Genomic DNA, 21,075 nt, shown 5'->3' with positions numbered 1-21,075 from the left:
TGTGTGTCACTAAAGCTTTTATTTTGACACTGAATTTACATCAGTGAATGTCGTGACCTTGAAAGAGCAGATAGTAACCTGGAATCATTTCTATAGTTAAAAACATCCAGCAGGTTAAATAAGTTGTATTACGTCCAGTGAAACTGCCCTTTTAAAGTTGTTTTGCAAGTCACGTGACTTCAAAGTTGACACCTCATTGGCTGCTTCTGAGACATTACTTCTGGCTTTCTTTACCGGAAGTGAGTCTTGCTTTTTGAAGCAGCACATTTTTATACACAAAATATTTTTATACAATAAATATTTTTATACACGTTTTATACACACAATATTTTTATACAATAAATATTTTTATACACGTTTTATACACGAAATATTTTATACACGAAATATTTTTATACACAAAATATTTTTATACACGAAATATTTTCATACACGAAACATTTTCATAAACAAACTATTTTTATGCACGAAACATTTTTATACAGTAAATATTTTTATACACGAAATATTTTTATACACAAAACATTTTCATAAACAAAATATTTTTATACACGAAACATTTTTATACACTAAATATTTTTATACATTAAATATTTTTATACACGAAACATTTTTATACAGTAAATATTTTTATACACGAAATATTTTTATACACAAAATATTTTCATAAACAAAATATTTTTATACATGAAACATTTTTATACACTAAATATTTTTATAGATGAAATATTTTTATACACAAAACATTTTTATACAGTAAATATTTTATACACAAAATATTTTTATACACAAAATATTTTTATACGCGAAATATTTTTATAAACAAAATATTTTTATACACTAAGTATTTTTATTCACAAACTGTTTTCATACACGAAACATTTTCATAAACAATATATTTTTATACACGAAACATTTTTATACACTAAATATTATTATACATTAAATATTTTTATACACGAAACATTTTTATACAGTAAATATTTTTATACACGAAATATTTGTATTTTTGTACACAAAATATTTTCATAAACAAAATATTTTTATACACGAAACATTTTATACACTAAATATATTTATACACTAAATATTCTTATACACAAAATATTTTTACACTGATTTTTTATACACTGAACTTTTTACCACTATAAACCACAGCAACCTCGGCTATATATATATATATATATATATATATATATATATATATATATATATATATATATATATATATATATATATATATATATATATATATATATATATATATATATATATACACACACACACATATATATACATACATATGTATATATATGTATGTACATACTGTATATATACATACATATGTATATACATATGTATGTACATATATACATATGTATATACATATATACACGTATGTATGTACATACATATGTATATACATACATGTATATACATATGTATGTGTATATATAGACATACATTTATACATATGCATGTACATATATATACATATGTATATATATGTTCATACATGTATATATACATACATACATATATAGATATCATACATATATATAGATACATACATACATATATATATATATATATATATATATATATATATATATATATATATATATATATATATATATATATATATATATATATATATATATGTTATTTTACACGCAGTTGGCTTTTGGCCCCCAGCCAAATTGTTTAAGCCCAAGTCAAAAAGTTTGGACACCCCTGGTCTAGTCAGATGTAGCTCAAGTCGAGCAGGCAAGAACTCTTTTTTTTTTTTTTTTTTAACATTCTTGTCAAGATCTCTTTTTCCCACTAGTCACACACTTCCCACCTTCACAATAATAGCGCTACGCCTCACGTGCGGTCTAATAAAATGATCTCCCAAAAAATGTCCTACACTTCATTAAATGTGGATTCATGTTCCAACAATTACAGTAACAACGTGTTGACGTCAATGTGCAGACTGCATGCTCCTTTCTAACTAAATGTTTTATTTTGGAGGGCCCCCATGACGTTTGATTTTGGCCCTCAAATGACTAAATACGCCCCTGCATGATTTTAGGAAGGATTGATGAACAGCATCCAAAAACAAAATGGACTTGTGGTCTTATAACCACCTTAAATGATATTTAATATATTGTATTATTAATATTTAATATCAAAGTTAAGTTGGATGTCCTTCAAGACTCAATTGACAAAATCAAAAGACAAAAAAACTTCCATGAGAAAATGCATTTATTAAATTAGGAATAAATAAGACAGGACAAGTCAATAAATCAATAATCAAACTTCACAGACAGTTCAATACGTACAAATAAAAAGCAGTGCTTTAAAAATAAAAAGTATGTAAATAAATATCACCGTTTAAAAAATAAAAGTCTGATAAGTTGTTGTTTTTTTCTATATTTTTTGGGTTGCATGCAGATGAAAACAGAATGGCACAAATATTCTTCTACTCTGTATCAGACGTCACATTTCTAAATAAAATCACATACTTTTGTTTTCTTCATGACAGTAAAAGTTAAAAATGTATCGTTGATTCAAAATCTGCTTGAAAAAAACAAACAAAAACAACTTAAGTACGATCCTGGTTTACGCTCAAAATGGCCGACTTCCGGTCTGTTTTGGAGACTTTTTCCAAACAAATGTCGTTTTCATAGACGTTAAGGCCCTCAAAAAGACGATGTACGGGGATAACAGCATCAATAATAATAATAATTTAACAAAATAATAATAAAGGGGCCTTTTGTCAAAAATATCATTTGAAGCGTGTTAAAAGGATTCAGACATCAGTGCTGCCCCCAGTGGTAGAGAGGAGTATGGCACCCTACATTCCCGCTAAAGTGGGACAAACACGACGCTTTCTCTCCGTCAGGCAGAAATGAAAGATGAAGACAATTTATTTTGGACAGAATCTTCAGCGCTTGTGGACGTTGGACCTGGACTTGTTCTGGCACAGAGAGAAGACAACACGTGGTCGAAGGAGGCGGAGGACGCTGACGAGGCTTTGGCAGTCTTCAACATGGCGGCACCCTGACCACGCCCACTTGGAGAAGCAAGGGGCGGGGGCAGAAAAATAACATCAATGACACAAATATTTCAGTGACGTCATGTCAGTGATGTCATAGTCATGAAAAATAACACAAATATGTCCACATGTCAGTGATGTCATAGTCATGAAAAATAACACAAATATGTCCACATGTCAGTTGTGTCATATTCATGAAAAATAACACAAATATGTCCACGTGTCAGTTATGTAATATTCATGAAAAATAACACAACTATGTCCACATGTCAGTTGTGTCATATTCATGAAAAATAACACAAATATGTCCACATGTCAGTTGTGTTATATTCATGAAAAATAACACAAATATGTCCACATGTCAGTTGTGTCATATTCATGAAAAATAACACAAATATGTCCACATGTCAGTTATGTAATATTCATGAAAAATAACACAAATATGTCCACGTGTCAGTTGTGTAATATTCATGAAAAATAACACAAATATGTCCACATGTCAGTTGTGTAATATTCATGAAAAATAACACAAATATGTCCACATGTCAGTTGTGTAATATTCATGAAAAATAACACAAATATGTCCACGTGTCAGTTGTGTAATATTCATGAAAAATAACACAAATATGTCCACATGTCAGTTGTGTAATATTCATGAAAAATAACACAAATATGTCCACATGTCAGTTGTGTAATATTCATGAAAAATAACACAAATATGTCCACATGTCAGTTGTGTTATATTCATGAAAAATAACACAAATATGTCCACATGTCAGTTGTGTAATATTCATAAAAAAATAACACAAATATGTCCACATGTCAGTTGTGTAATATTCATGAAAAATAACACAAATATGTCCACATGTCAGTTGTGTTATATTCATGAAAAATAACACAAATATGTCCACATTTTAGTTGTGTAATATTCATGAAAAATAACACAAATATGTCCACGTCAGTTGTGTAATATTCATGAAAAATAACACAAATATGTCCACATTTCAGTTGTGTAATATTCATGAAAAATAACACAAATATGTCCACATGTCAGTTGTGTAATATTCATGAAAAATAACACAAATTTGTCCACATGTCAGTTATGTAATATTCATGAAAAATAACACAAATATGTCCACATGTCAGTTATGTAATATTCATGAAAAATAACACAACTATGTCCACATGTCAGTTGTGTTATATTCATGAAAAATAACACAAATATGTCCACATGTCAGTTGTGTAATATTCATGAAAAATAACACAAATATGTCCACATGTCAGTTGTGTAATATTCATGAAAAATAACACAAATATGTCCACATGTCAGTTGTGTAATATTCATGAAAAATAACACAAATATGTCCACATGTCAGTTGTGTAATAATTATGAAAAATAACACAAATTTGTCCACATGTCAGTTGTGTCATATTCATGAAAAATAACACAAATATGTCCACATGTCAGTTGTGTTATATTCATGAAAAATAACACAAATATGTCCACATGTCAGTTGTGTAATATTCATGAAAAATAACACAAATATGTCCACATGTCAGTTGTGTAATATTCATGAAAAATAACACAAATATGTCCACATGGCAGTTGTGTAATATTCATGAAAAATAACACAAATATGTCCACATGTCAGTTGTGTAATAATTATGAAAAATAACACAAATTTGTCCACATGTCAGTTGTGTCATATTCATGAAAAATAACAAAAATATGTCCACATGTCAGTTGTGTAATAATTATGAAAAATAACACAAATTTGTCCACATGTCAGTTATGTAATATTCATGAAAAATAACACAAATATGTCCACATGTCAGTTATGTAATATTCATGAAAAATAACACAAATATGTCCACATGTCAGTTACTGTAAATAGTGGTACTGTACATAGTGGTACTGTAAATGGTCGTACTGTAAATAGTGGTACTGTAAATGGTCGTACTGTAAATAGTGGTACTGTAAATGTTCGTACTGTAAATGGTGGGTGTGGTTACAAGTTGCTCTCCTGGGCGCCGTGCAGACCTCCGTTCTCGTGCAGTCTGTTGGCGCGGTACGTCTCGTAGTGGATGTTGTGAGTCACCTCCTTCAGGTCCTGCAGGTGAGACCTGTGCAAACAAAGGAAGTTACCATAATTCTCCTTGTAGAGGGGAAGCCATATTTGGGCTTTTATTGACTTTTTAATGGAGTGATTTGTGGCGTGTGTGAATGTGAAGAGGTGAAGGTCATTTGCTAGCAAGTTTATTGCGCAACACACCAATGTTGGAACGCTGGAAAAGTAAAACCTGCTGAGTCTGCATCAAACATCAACTCACATCCAAATTACCATTCTTATTCATCCCGATTATAAGTCCAGTCATCATTTTCAAAAAACGATTAAAAAAAAATATATATATATAACTATGTATAATCAATTAATTTAAAAAATATATATATATATTTAGGCCATTATAATTTTCATAAAAAAAAGAAAAAAAAAGAATATCTTTTTAAAAATATATTTTTAGGCCATGATCATTTTCAAAAATAGATTTTTCTTTTCATAAGAATCAATTTTTAAAAATGTATTTTTAGGCCATGATAATGAAAAAAAATCTAAAAAAAAAAAGGTCAATAACAATTACTTACAAAAAGGTCTTTAGGCCATCATAATTTTCAAACTATGATTTAAAAAAATTTAAATAAGAATTTAAAGAAATATGTCTTTAGGCCATCATACATTTTTAACATTTCAAATCATAATTTAAAAAAATCGATTAGAAAAAAAAAATATATATAATACATAACTATATATAATCAGTTAATTTAAAAAAAACATATTTAGGCCATTATCATTTTTTAATTTTTTATTGATTTTAATAATACAGTTTTTTTAAAATATATTTTTAGGCCATGATCGTTTAAAAAAAAAGATTTGTCTTTTCATAAGAATCCATTTTAAAAAATTAATTTTTAGGCCATGATCATTTAAAAAATCAAACATTTTTTTCAATAACAATTACTTACAAAAACCTCTTAAAGCCTTATTTTCAAAACATGATTAAAAAAATTTAAAATAACAATTTAAAAAAATATGTCTTTAGACCATCATACATTTTTAAAATTTCCGAATCATAATTTTAAAAAATCGATTATAAAAATATATATATAATACATAACTATATATAATCAGTTAATAAAAAAACAACATATATAGGCCATTATAATTTATTTTTTTTAATTATACATTTTTTAAAATATATTTTTAGGCCATGATCATTTTAAAAAAATCGAAACATTTTTTTCAATAACAATTATTAAAAAAAAAAAAAACATCTTAAGCCATCATAATTTTCAAAAACCGATTTGAAAAATAAAAATAAGAATTTAAAGAAAGACGTCTTTAGGCCATGAATCATTAAACAACATTAAAAAAAAAAAGAAAAGACACAGTTTTTAAAAATATATTTTTAGGCCATGATCATTTTCAAAAGTCGCCATTTTTTTTCAATAGGAATTCATTTTTTAAAGATGTCTTTAGGCCATCATCATTTTCAAAAATCAATTTGAAAAAAATAAAAATAAGAACTAATATTTAAAGACGTCCTTTGGCAATCATAATTAAAAAAAATCGATAACAAAGATAAAAATAAGAACACATTTTTTAAGACCTTTTCAGACTATCGTAATTTTCAAAAATCGATTTTTGTTTCATTAAAAATCAATTTAAAAAAAGACGTTTTCAGTCCATCAACATTTTAAAAATAAATTTTTTTAAATAAAAATTAATTTTAAAAAATCTATTTTTAGGCCATCATAATTTTCAAAATGTTCATGATTTATTTGTATTTCTTAGTAAGAATGAATTAAAAACACATTTTGAGGTCATCTCCATGCAACCACAACGAGATTTTCTAAGGTGAAAAAGTTTCATTATAATTATAAAAACTGGTTTGAATGGAGAATGATTGTGAATAGACTCGTCACCGCAGGAAGTCAAAACATCAACACTGCAGTAGTGTTGGCACCAGATGGGATCCAACCAATCAGAGCGTGCTCTTCAGTATGGTGACCACTGATTGGCTCAGCCTCAGACGACATTACTAGATTGGACTAAAAGAGTTATTGAATTGATTTATTTCAGTTTATTCACAGTTTATTTAAAACATTTATATTATTATTATTACTTCAGTTAGAATTTGTTTAGTTTCATTATATTGATAGTTTATTAAGACATATATATTATTATTAATTTAGTTAAAATATGTTTAGTTTAATTTTATTGACAGTTTGAGAAATATATATTATCAGTAATTTAGTTAAAATGTATTTAGTTAAATTTTATTAACAGTTTATTTAACAAATATATTATTATTATTATTAAATTAGAATGTGAGTGTGAATGTTGTCTGTCTATCTGTGTTGGTCCTGTGATGAGATGGTGACTTGTCCAGGGTGTACCCCGCCTTCCGCCCGAATGCAGCTGAGATAGGCTCCAGCATCCCCCGCGACCCCAAAAGGGACAAGCGGTAGAAAATGGATGGATGGATGGATGGTTAGAATTTGTTTAGCTTAATTTTATTGACAGTTTAAGAAATATATTATTATTATTAATTTAGTTACAATTAAATTATTTTAATTTTACAGTTTATTTAAGATATATATATATCTTAAATAAACTGTCTGTAAAATTTAAATAATTTAATTCTAACCATATTTATTTAAAAATATATATTTAAAAAAAATACTCTGCCTGTAAAATTTAAATAATTTAATTCTAACTATTATTTTAAAAATATATATATTTCTTAAATAAACTGTCTGTAAAATTAAAATAATTTAATTGTTAATAAATAAATTCTAACTACATTAATAATAATATATCAATTTCCTAAATAAACTGCCAATAAAATTAAATTAAATACATTCTAACTAAAAATAATAATAATAATAGTAATAACGTATGTATTTCTTAAATATTTCTTAAATCAGTGGCCTAGTGGTTAGAGTGTCCATCCTGAGATGGGTAGGTTGTGAGTTCAAACCCCGGCCGAGTCATACCAAAGATTAGAAAAATGGGACCCATTATCTCCCTGCTTGGCACTCAGCATCAAGGGTTGGAATTGGGGGTTAAATCACCAAAAATGATTACCGGGCGCGGCCACCGCTGCTGCTCACTGCTCCCCTCACCTCCCAGGGGGTGATCAAGGGTGATGGGTCAATAATTTCGCCACACCTCGTGTGTGTGCGTGTGTGACAATCCTTGGTACTTTAACTTTTTAACTTTAAATTGTTATTGCCAATAAAATAAAATTAAATACATTCTAACTAAAAATAATAATAATAATAGTAATAACGTATGTATTTCTATAATAAATCGTCAGTAAAATTAAATTCAATACATTATAAATAAATTATATATATATATATATATATATATATATATATATATATATATATATATATATATATATATATATATATATATATATATATATATATAATTTATTTAGAATGTATTTAATTTGACTTCCAATTAAATTGTCAGTAAAATTAAATTCAATACATTGTAAATAAATAAATAATATATTTTTATATATATATATATATATATATATATATATATATATATATATATATATATATATATATATATATATATATATATATATATATATATATATATATATATATACTTTACTTAGGAAATGTATATATTATTATTAATTTAGTTAGAATTTATGTATTTTAATTTTATTGAGTTTATTTAAGAAACATATATATGTATTATTATAATTAAATTTGTTGGAATACATTTATTTAAATTTTATTGACATTGTATTTAGGAAATATATATTTTTAATTTAGTTAGAATGTATTTATTTTATCACTGCATAATTGTTTGTAAATGTATTTTTCATCACTTTCTATGAGGCCCTTTATTTGAAGTATATTTGATTATTATACTTTTTGTAATCAGTCTGACCAAAGCCTTGATAATAATATTTGTGATTAACACGTGTTTTTATATCATTTGACAAACTCAAGTCGACTAACTAAGTAGGTTGGATGTAATTATTGAATATGACTCTAATCAAGAGTAAGATGACTAATTTAGTGTTAATATGTGAGTGTGCCCCGGCCCCCTCTGTAGTGGAAAGGTAAAGAGTTGAATGAGTGACCTGAAGCGTGAAAATAATAAAAAAAAGAGTATTACCTGATGAGGAAGTCTCTGAGCTGAGCGAACTCACAGTGCTTCATGTTTTCAACTAGAAGAAGACAGCGTCAGATGGAAGATAAGTGGAATAAGTTGTGTGAGAGCGTGCAGGCGCACCTTCTACAACTCCCCACGCCGTCTTCCTGCCCAACACCCGCTTGCCGTTGACTTGGTACTCTTTGTCGCTGCCCACCACGGCGAAGGGCATGACTTCCTGTGGACGGCAGACATGTTGGATGGAGAAATGAGGAGGAACGCTGGTCACTTACTCGGATCTTGTCGTTGTCGCTCTTGTCCTCCATGTCCTCGTCAAACTCCTTCTGGGGGTAAAACTCCACCCCGTTCACCTCCAGCTCCTTCTTCACCTGCAGGGACACAAATCATCTCACTACTGGAAGTACTTCTTATGTACAGTACACCTGGAAAGTACTCACAGCGCTTCACTTTCCACATTCTGTTATGTTACAGCCCTGTTGCACAATGGAGGAAATTCATTTTTGTCCTCAAAATTCTACACACAACACCCAATCATGACAATGTGAAATGTTTTTTGGTTTTTATTTAGATTTTTTTGCAAATTTAATAAAACTAACAAAAAAAAATCACATCTACAGTGCATCTGGAAAGTATTGAGAGTGCTTCATTTTTCCACATTTAGTTTTGTTACAGCTTTATTCCAAAATTAAATACATTCATTTTTGTCCTCAAAATTCTACACACAATACTCCATAATAATAATGCAAAAGTTTTTTGTTAGGAATTAAAAAAAAAAAATCTAAGAAATCACATCTACAGTGCATTGGGAAAGTATTGAGAGTGCTTCACTTTTCCACATTTAGTAATGTTACAGCCTTATTCCGAAATTAAATTAATTAATTTTTGTCCTCAAAATTCTACACACAACACCCCATCATGACAATCTGAAAAGTTTTTTGGTTTTTATTTAGATTTTTTTGCAAATTTAATAAAACTAACACAAAAAAAATCACATCTACAGTGCATCTGGAAAATATTGAGAGTGCTTTAATTTTAGTATTTTATACGTAAGTAGTAAAACCTTAAAGTCGCATCTTAAGTGCACAGGAAGCCAGTGCAAGTGAGCCAGTATAGGCGTAATATGATCAAACTTTCTTGTTTTTGTCAAAAGCCTTGCAGCCGCATTTTGTACCAACTGTAATCTTTTAATGCTAGACATAGGGAGACCCGAAAATAAAACGTTACAGTAATCGAGACGAGACGTAACGAACGCATGAATAATGATCTCAGCGTCGCTAGTGGACAAGATGGAACGAATTTTAGCGATATTACGGAGATGAAAGAAGGCCGTTTTAGTAACACTCTTAATGTGTGACTCAAACGAGAGAGTTGGGTGGAAGATAATACCCAGATTCTTTACCGAGTCGCCTTGTTTAATTGTTTGGTTGTCAAATGTTAAGGTGGTATTATTAAATAGATGTTGGTGTCTAGCAGGACCGATAATCAGCATTTCCGTTTTCTTAGCGTTGAGTTGCAAAAAGTTAGCGGACATCCATTGTTTAATTTCATTAAGACACGCCTCCAGCTGACTACAATCCGGCGTGTTGGTCAGCTTTAGGGGCATGTAGAGTTGAGTGTCATCAGCATAACAGTGAAAGCTAACACCGTATTTGCGTATGATGTCACCCAGCGGCAGCAAGTAAATACTAAAGAGTGCAGGGCCAAGAACCGAACCCTGGGGAACTCCGCACGTTACCTTGACATAGTCCGAGGTCACATTGTTATGGGAGACACACTGCATTTTTGTCCTCAACATTTTACACACAATACCCCATTATATGCAAAAGGTTTTTTTTGTAAATAATTTATTTTTTTTAAATTAAAAATAAAACTAAGAAATCACATCTACAGTGCACCTGGAAAATATTCACACTGCTTCACTTTTCCACATTTAGTTATGTTACAGCCTTATTCCAAAATTAAATAAATTCATTTTTGTCCTCAAAATTCTACACACAATACTCCATAATAATAATAATGCAAAAGTTTTTTTTTTATAGGAATTACCAAAAAAAATTATTAAAAATAAAACTAAGAAATCACGTATACAGTGCACCTGGAAAATATTCACAGTGCTTCACTTTTCCACATTTAGTTATGTTACAGCCCTGTTGCACAATGGAGGAAATTCATTTTTGTCCTCAAAATTCTACACACAACACCCCATCATGACAATCTGAAAAGTTTTTTTGTTTTTTTTTAGATTTTTTTGCAAATTTAATAAAACTAACACAAAAAAAATCACATCTACAGTGCATCTGGAAAATATTGAGAGTGCTTCATTTTTCCACATTTAGTTTTGTTACAGCCTTATTCCAAAATTAAATAAATTCATTTTTGTCCTCAAAATTCTACACACAATACTCCATAATAATAATGCAAAAGTTTTTTTTTAGGAATTTAAAAAAAAATCTAAGAATTCACATCTACAGTGCATTGGGAAAGTATGGAGAGTGCTTCACTTTTCCACATTTAGTAATGTTACAGCCTTATTCCGAAATTAAATTAATTAATTTTTGTCCTTAAAATTCTACACACTATTGTGAGTAGAATTTTAAGTAAAACTCCATAATAATAATGCACAAGGTTGTTTTTTGGTTTTTATTTAGATTTTTTTGCAAATTTAATAAAACTAACACAAAAAAAATCACATCTACAGTGCATCTGGAAAATATTGAGAGTGCTTCATTTTTCCACATTTAGTTTTGTTACAGCCTTATTCCAAAATTAAATGAATTCATTTTTGTCCTCAAAATTCTACACACAAAACTCCATAATAATAATGCAAAAGGTTTTTTTTAGGAATTTTTAAAAAAATCTAAGAATTCACATCTACAGTGCATTGGGAAAGTATGGAGAGTGCTTCACTTTTCCACATTTAGTAATGTTACAGCCTTATTCCGAAATTAAATTAATTCATTTTTGTCCTCAAAATTCTACACACTATTGTGCTTACAATTTTAAGTAAAACTCCATAATAATAATGCACAAGGTTGTTTTTTTTAGGAATTTTTAAAAAATGTATTAAAAATAAAACTAAGACATCACGTATACAGTGCACCTGGAAAATATTCACAGTGCTTCACTTTTCCACTTTAGTTATGTTACAGCCTTATTCCAAAATGGAAAAGACAAACAAAAAAATGTTGTCCTCAAAATTCTACACCCAACACCCCATCATGACAATGTGAAAAGTTTATTTTTTTATTTTTTTGCAAATTTAATAAAACTAACACAAAAAAAAAATCACATCTACAGTGCATCAGGAAAGTATTGAGAGTGCTTCATTTTTCCACATTTAGTTTTGTTACAGCCTTATTCCAAAATTAAATAAATTAATTTTTATCCTCAAAATTCTACACACAATACCCCATTATATGCAAAAGTTTTTTTTTTTTAATTTAGTTTTTTTTTTTAAATTAAAAATAAAACTAAGAAATCACATTTACAGTGCACTTGGAAAATATTCACAGTGCTTCACTTTTCCACATTTAGTTATGTTACAGCCTTATTCCAAAACTAAATAAAGTAATTTTTGTCCTCAAAATTCTACACACAATACTCCATAATAACAATGCAAAGTTGTTTTTTTTAGGAATTTAAAAAAAATTATTAAAAAGAAAACACTAAGAAATCACGTATACAGTGCACCTGGAAAATATTCACAGTGCTTCACTTTTCCACATTTAGTTATGTTACAGCCTTATTCCAAAATTAAATACATTCATTTTTGTCCTCAAAATTCTACACACAATACCTCATAATGATAATGCAAAAGTTTTTTCTTTAAAAAAAAATAATTATTTTTAGAAAATGTAATAAAAAAAAAAAATCTAAGAAATCACATATAAAGTGCATCTGAAAAGTATTAAGATCGCTTCCTTTTTTCCACATTTACTTTTGTTACAGCCTTATTCCAAAATTAAATAAATAGATTTTTGTCCTCAAAATTCTACACACAATACTCCATAATAATAATGCAAAATTGTTTTTTTTTAGGAATTAAAAAAAAATGTATTAAAAAGAAAACACTAAGAAATCACGTATACAGTGCACCTGGAAAATATTCACAGTGCTTCACTTTTCCACATTTAGTTATGTTACAGCCTTATTCCAAAATTAAATAAAGTATTTTTTGTCCTCAAAATTCTACACACAATACTCAATAATAATAACGCAAAAGTTTATTTTTTAGGAATTACATTTTTTAAAATTAAAAATTAAACAAAGAAATCACATATACAGTGCATCTGAAAAGTATTAAGAGCGCTTCCTTTTTCCACATTTACTTTTGTTACAGCCTTATTCCAAAATTAAATAAATATATTTTTGTCCTCAAAATTCTACACACAATACTCCATAATAATAATGCAAAAGTTTTTTTTAAATAATTTTAAAAAAAGGTATTAAACATAAAACACTAAGTAATCACATATACAGTGCACCTGGAAAGTATTCACAGCGTTTCACTTTTCCACATTTAGTTATGTTACAGTCTTATTCCAAAATACAAAAAACAACATGTTCGTCCTCAAAATTCTGCACACAATACCCCATAATGATAATGCAAAAGGTTTTGTTTTTTTAAATTATTTTAAAAAAAAAAATCTAAGAAAGCACACCTACAGTGCACCTGGAAAGTATTAGGAGCGCTTCACTTTTTCCACATTTTGTTATGTCACAGCCCGTTTTCAAAATGGAATAAATTCATTTCCGCCTCAAAATTCTACACACAACGCTGTTTAATGACAATTTGTAAAAGTATATTTTGAAAATTTATTAAAAAAATAAAATAGAAATATCACATATACGGTGAATCTGAAAAGTATTCACAGCGCTTCACTTTTTCCACATTATGTTATGTTACAGCCTTATTCCAAAATGCAAACAATAATTTTTGTCCTCGAAATTCTACACAAAATACTTCACAATGACAATGCAAAACGTTTTTTTTCTCCTGAATTTGTTTTGCACACTTATTAAAACTAAGAAATCACATGAACAGTACACCCGGACAGTATTTACATTTTTCCTGCGTCGTGCTTAATGCTTGTGAGTAATGGACGACGTCATCACACGTCCTTCAGTCCATTTTTAAGAACCTTTTGAGGTTTTTGGACGGTGAAAAACTCACGTGCTGTTTGAAGTCGTGCCTCTCCTCGGGCGTCATGGTGTCGGCCTTGGCGATGACGGGGATGATGTTGACCGAGTGACTCAGGCGCTTCATGAACTCCACGTCCAGCTGCCGCAGTCTGCCGCGTCCGGGAGGGAAAGAACACAAAAAAAAAGTCAGGAAGTGACTTAAGAGAGTGAAACTCTCCATGGATTTATAGAGAGAAAAACAACATGTTTCCACAAGTACACAAACAATTCTCAAGACAAAAAATTTTTTTTGGGCAAGTAAAGATAAAATTATTTGCTAATAAAATAAACTATTTATTTAAGAAAAAACACAATTCACAATTTTTTGCAAGTAAAAAAGAGATTCAAAAGTCTAAACAATTTTCTTCAATCAAAAACATTTTTTTGTAAGTATAAAAACAATTTTTTGAAAGTAAAAAAATTATTAGCAGGTTAAAAACCGTATTTTTTACAGGTAAAAAAAATATTTTTTTCTTGAAAGAAACTACTTTTTTTCCAAGTAAAAAAACGATTCTTAGGTAAAAAAAAATACAAAATTTGCAAGTAAAAAAGCGATTCAAAAGTCTAAACCATTGTCTTCAATCAAAAAATGTTTTTGTAAGTATAAAAACTATTTTTCGAAAGTAGGTTAAATTTTTTTTATAATTTTGCAAGTAAAAAAAAATTCTCAAGACAAACTTTTTTTTTTTGCAAGTAAAAATAAAATCTCAGCTATAATCGGGCGGAAGGCAGGGTACACCCTGGACATGTCGCCACCTCATCGCAGAGAAAAAATTTTCTTCAATCCAAATTTCTTTTTGTAAGGATAAAAACTATTTTTTGAAAGTAAAAAAAAACGATTTACCGGTTAAAAGAAACAACTATTTTTTACAAGTAAAACATTTTTTTTGCAAGTAATACATTTTTTTCAAAGTAAGAAAACATTCTTAGGTAAAAATAAATAAATTTGCAAGTAAAAAAACGATTCGTAAAAAAACAAAAAAAACATGTTTCCGCAAGTATAAAAACAATTCTCAAGACAAAAAATGGTTTTGCAAGTAAATATACAATTCTTTCATAAAAAAATAAACTATTTAAGAAAAAACCCAATTCACAAGTCTAAAAACAATTTTCTGCAAGTAAAAAAGAGATTCAAAAGTCTAAACAATTTTCTTCAATCAAAAACATTTTTTTGTAAGTATAAAAACAATTTTTTGAAAGTAAAAAAACGATTGGCAGGTTAAAAACCGTATTTTTTACAGGTAAAAAAAATATTTTTTTCTTGAAAGAAACAACTTTTTTTTCAAGTAAAAAAACGATTCTTAGGTAAAGAAATATACAAAATTTGCAAGTAAAAAAGCGATTCAAAAGTCTAAACCATTGTCTTCAATCAAAAAATGTTTTTCGAAAGTAAAAAAACAATATGTAGGTTAAAAAAAAATCATAATTTTGCAAGTAAAAAAACATGTTTCCGCAAGTAAAAAAACAATTCTCAAGACAAACATTTTTTTTTGCAAGTAAAAATAAAATTATTTGCTAGTAAAAGAAACTATTTCTTCAAGAAAAAACACAATTAGCAAGTCTTGAAACTATTTTCTGCAAGTAAAAATTTTCCATCCATCCATCCATTTTCTACCGCTTATTCCCTTCGGGGTAGCAGGGGGTGCTGGAGCCTATCTCAGCTACAATCGGGCGGAAGGCGGGGTCCACCCTGGACATGTCGCCCCCTCATTGTAGAGAAAAATATTTCTTCAATCTAAATTTCTTTGTGTAAGTATAAAAACTATTTTTTGAAAGTAAAAAAAACGATTTACCGGTTAAAAGAAACACCTATTTTTACAAGTAAAACATTTTTTTTTGCAAGTAATACATTTTTTTCAAAGTAAGAAAACATTCTTAGGTAAAAATAAATAAATTTGCAAGTAAAAAAACGATTCGCAAGTAAAAAAAACTAAAAAAAACATGTTTCCGCAAGTATTAAAACAATTCTCAAGACAAAACAATTTTTTTGCAAGTAAAGATAAAATTCTTTGATAATAAAATAAACTATTTAACAAAAAACACAATTCACAAGTCTAAAAAAAAATTTCTGCAAGTAAAAAAGCGATTCAAAAGTCTAAACAATTTTCTTCAATCAAAAAATGTTTTTGTAAGTATAAAAACAATTCTCAAGACAAAAATGTTTTGGGGGAAAGTAAAGATAATATTCTTTGCTAAAAAAATTAACTATTTATTCATGAAAATACACAATTCGCAAATCTAAAAACTATTTTCTGCAAGTAAGAAAAGTCTAAACAATTTTCTTCAATCAAATTTTTTTTGTAAGGATAAAAACAATTTTTCGAAAGTTAAAACACGATATGCAGGTTAAAAAATATATAATTTTGCAAGTAAAAAAACAATCCTTAAGACAAACATTTTTTTGCAGGTAAAAATAAAATTATTTGCTAGTAAAATAAACTATTTCTTCAAGAAAAAACACAATTAGCAAGTCTAAAAACTATTTTCTGCAAGTAAAAATGTTCTTCAATCCAAATTTCTTTTTGTAAGTATAAAAACAATTTTTTTGCAAGTAAAAAAAAAAGATTTACAGGTTAAAAAAGAACTATTTTTTACAAGTAAAAAATATTTTTTTGCAAGTAATAAATTTTTTGCAAAGTAAGAAAACTTTCTTAGGTAAAAATAAATACATCTGCAAGTAAAAAAACGATTCGCAACTAAAAAAAACATGTTTTCGCAAGTATAAAAACAATTCTCAAGACCAAAACATTTTTTGGGCAAGTAAAGATAAAATTCTTTGCTATTTATTTAAGAAAAAACACAATTCACAAGTCTAAAAACTATTTTCTGCAAGTAAAAAAGCGATTAGCAGGTTAAAAAACACTATTTTTTACAAGTAAACAATTTTTTTTTGTTGAAAGAAACAACTTTTTTTACAAGTTAAAAAACGATTCTTAGGTAAAAAAAAATAAAACATTTGCAAGTAAAAAAGCGATTCAAAAGCCAACCATTTTCTTCAATCAAAAAATGTTTTTGTAAGTATAAAAACAATTCTCAAGACAAAAATGTTTTGGGGGAAAGTAAAGATAATATTCTTTGCTAAAAAAATAAACTATTTATTCATGAAAATACACAATTCGCAAATCTAAAAACTATTTTCTGCAAGTAAGAAAAGTCTAAACAATTTTCTTCAATCAAATTTTTTTTGTAAGGATAAAAACAATTTTTCGAAAGTTAAAACACGATATGCAGGTTAAAAAATATATAATTTTGCAAGTAAAAAAAACAATCCTTAAGACAAACATTTTTTTGCAGGTAAAAATAAAATTATTTGCTAGTAAAATAAACTATTTCTTCAAGAAAAAACACAATTAGCAAGTCTAAAAACTATTTTCTGCAAGTAAAAATGTTCTTCAATCCAAATTTCTTTTTGTAAGTATAAAAACAATTTTTTTGCAAGTAAAAAAAACCGATTTACAGGTTAAAAAAAAACTATTTTTTACAAGTAAAAAATATTTTTTTGCAAGTAATACATTTTTTGCAAAGTAAGAAAACTTTCTTAGGTAAAAATAAATACATCTGCAAGTAAAAAAACGATTCGCAACTATAAAAAACATGTTTTCGCAAGTATAAAAACAATTCTCAAGACCAAAACATTTTTTGGGCAAGTAAAGATAAAATTCTTTGCTATTTATTTAAGAAAAAACACAATTCACAAGTCTAAAAACAATTTTCTGCAAGTAAAAAAGCGATTAGCAGGTTAAAAAACACTATTTTTTTACAAGTAAACAATTTTTTTTTGTTGAAAGAAACAACTTTTTTTACAAGTTAAAAAACGATTCTTAGGTAAAAAAAAATAAAACATTTGCAAGTAAAAAGGCGATTCAAAAGCCAACCATTTTCTTCAATCAAAAAATGTTTTTGTAAGTATAAAAACAATTCTCAAGACAAAAATGTTTTGGGGGAAAGTAAAGATAATATTCTTTGCTAATAAAATAAACTATTTATTCATGAAAAAACACAATTCGCAAATCTAAAATCTATTTTCTGCAAGTAAGAAAAGTCTAAACAATTTTCTTCAATCAAAATTTTTTTTGTAAGTATGAAAACAATTTTTCGAAAGTTAAAACACGATATGCAGGTTAAAAAATATATAATTTTGCAAGTAAAAAAACATGTTTCCACAAGTGAAAAAACAATTCTTAAGACAAACATTTTTTTGCAGGTAAAAATAAAATTATTTGCTAGTAAAATAAACTATTTCTTCAAGAAAAAACACAATTAGCAAGTCTAAAAACTATTTTCTGCAAGTAAAAATTTTCTTCAATCCAAATGTCTTTTTTGCAAGTAAAAAAAAACGATTTACAGGTTAAAAAAGAACTATTTTTTACAAGTAAAAAATATTTTTTTGCAAGTAATAAATTTTTTGCAAAGTAAGAAAACTTTCTTAGGTAAAAATAAATACATTTGCAAGTTAAAAAAACAATTCACAACAAAAAAAAACATGTTTCTGCAAGTATAAAAACAATTCTCAAGACCAAAAATTTTTGGGGCAAGTAAAGATAAAATTCTTTGCTATTTATTTAAGAAAAAACACAATTCTAAAAACTATTTTCTGCAAGTAAAAAAGCGATTAGCAGGTTAAAAAAACCCATTTTTTTTAACAAGTAAACAATTTTTTTTGTTGAAAGAAACAACTTTTTTTACAAGTTAAAAAACGATTCTTAGGTAAAAAAAACAAAAAACATTTGCAAGTAAAAAGCGATTCAAAAGCCAACCATTTTCTTCAATCAAAAAATGTTTTTGTAAGTATAAAAACAATTTTCTGAAAGTAAAAAAAAATTATTTGCAGGTTAAAAAAAAACATTTTTTGTCAGGTCTAGTTTCTCTCTGAAGGACAAGACTGCAAACATTCTCTTAGTCTCAATTAGAGATCCACCGATTATCGTCTTTTTTATCGGTATCGGCCTTTTTTAAAAATGTTTGATTATTTGTTCTTTTTACAACATTATCAGATACCAAATATACCCTAAACTCCAGACTATAAGCCGCTAGCTTTTTCCTACACTTTGAACCCTGCGGCTTATAAAACGGAGAGGCTGATTTATGGATTGTTCTTTACTGGAGGCAATAATTTAAAAAGTTTAAAAAAAAACCAAAAAAATACTGAGAATATGTTTTATTTGTGCTATGGCGCCATCTTTTTGTTGCGTTCGCTCACTGCAGGTGCTGCATAGTCCTTCCATTTGGTGCTTTCAACCGGAAGTTGACATTGTGTGGAAACAATTAAGGTATATAAATAAACATTTACATAATATTTCTGTGTAAATAACTCATTTCACAACGTATATATCTGCGGCTTATATATGGAAAAATATTTTTTTTCTTCTAAAATTTAGTGGGTGCGGCTCAGTCCGGAAAATACGATACATAGCGTTCACGTGGCCACGCATCCTCCCCTTTTTCTCTCCCTCCTGCAGCGTTGGTCGCCTGTACATAACGTCTCCTCTGCTTAACCGGTCAAAACTACCATTTTTGGCAGGGAAATCCAGTTTTTGTCCTTCTTTCGCAGTTCTCTTTCGTTTTCGCTACTGCAGCGACAGCGTCTGCTGGACAAGCCTCCGCCCGCAGCACTCGGCGCGTGCGCTCATTAAAGGAGCGCCACGAGTTTCATGTTCCGTCATTCAGTCGAATAACGCGACAGAGACGGATGGACGTGAAGACGACAGAAATGATATCCAAACTTTGTGTAAATATTTTAACAAGTACGAGATGATTATATAAATACAGAAGAGCAGGAAGCAGCTCACACATTCTCATACTTTCTGTAAGAAATGTCAGCCATCTTGAAAAATGTCTCAATTAGGGTATTGCAGTGTTTCCCACACATTCATTTATTTGTGGCGGCCCGCCACGAAAGAATTACGTCCGCCACAAATATATATATATATTTTTTTTCTGTCCTGGCCTTCTTTGTATTTGACCACTACTGTTTTCTGTTTATTTGTTACTGACTGTGGCAGGACACCTCTGCCTCTGTTTCACTTTATGTTGCTGGTAAATAATATGGTTGTAGTAGTAGGCTAAAGTTAAATTATTTAGTATGCATTAATTAAAGGGGCAGAGCTTTAAGAGACATTTTAGCTTTTATATTTTATAAGATATATTTTTTGTAAGAACCACAATTAATAAATATATTTCAGTGAATAACTTATTGTTCAAATCTGTATATAAATATGTACATAAAGTGTTGTAATTATATTGTAAAATGGATGGATGGATGGACGTTTAAAACAAAACTGTTATTATTAATTAGTAAGTATACATTTTTTGAGCCTTTTTAGAGAAAATCATATCATTGTAGTAAATTATGCAAATTACTCGATGATGGCATGGTGACCACGCCCATAGCCACGCCCCCACAGCCACGGGTATCTTGGCAGTTTATGGGAAACACTGTATTGGTACAGTATTAATCATATTTGGTACTATACCGCCTCTAAAAAGTACCATCCCCCGCCTCCCCGTCGTGTCATTGTTGGTTTTACGAGCGGAGGAGCATGTTCGGCAGCGACACACACACAGAGTACTTACAAGCAGACACAGTGTGTAGAAAGAACGATAAAGGTGAAGTTATAACACTGAAACACCCTCAGGAAGAGGTGC

At 28.5% G+C, this 21,075-nt stretch overlaps 1 protein-coding gene across 1 annotated transcript in view; it reads right to left on the bottom strand.

Annotated features, from left to right (window-relative positions):
* Nucleotides 1-2,229: 2,229 nt before the first annotated feature.
* Nucleotides 2,230-21,075, bottom strand: part of septin3 (septin 3) — a 43,490-nt gene continuing 24,644 nt past the window's right edge. Inside the window, exons 6-11 of the mRNA XM_062026224.1 lie at nucleotides 14,423-14,540; nucleotides 9,522-9,617; nucleotides 9,370-9,466; nucleotides 9,253-9,304; nucleotides 5,032-5,164; nucleotides 2,230-3,058 (exon numbers count right to left, since the gene is read on the bottom strand). Coding sequence (XP_061882208.1) covers nucleotides 5,050-5,164; nucleotides 9,253-9,304; nucleotides 9,370-9,466; nucleotides 9,522-9,617; nucleotides 14,423-14,540 — 478 coding nt within the window. The 3' untranslated portion in view covers nucleotides 2,230-3,058; nucleotides 5,032-5,049. The remainder of the gene's footprint in view (nucleotides 3,059-5,031; nucleotides 5,165-9,252; nucleotides 9,305-9,369; nucleotides 9,467-9,521; nucleotides 9,618-14,422; nucleotides 14,541-21,075) is intronic.

This window comes from Entelurus aequoreus, linkage group LG18, assembly GCF_033978785.1.
Source record: "Entelurus aequoreus isolate RoL-2023_Sb linkage group LG18, RoL_Eaeq_v1.1, whole genome shotgun sequence".
Lineage (NCBI taxonomy): Eukaryota > Metazoa > Chordata > Actinopteri > Syngnathiformes > Syngnathidae > Entelurus > Entelurus aequoreus.
This window is presented reverse-complemented; position numbering and strand designations above follow the sequence as displayed.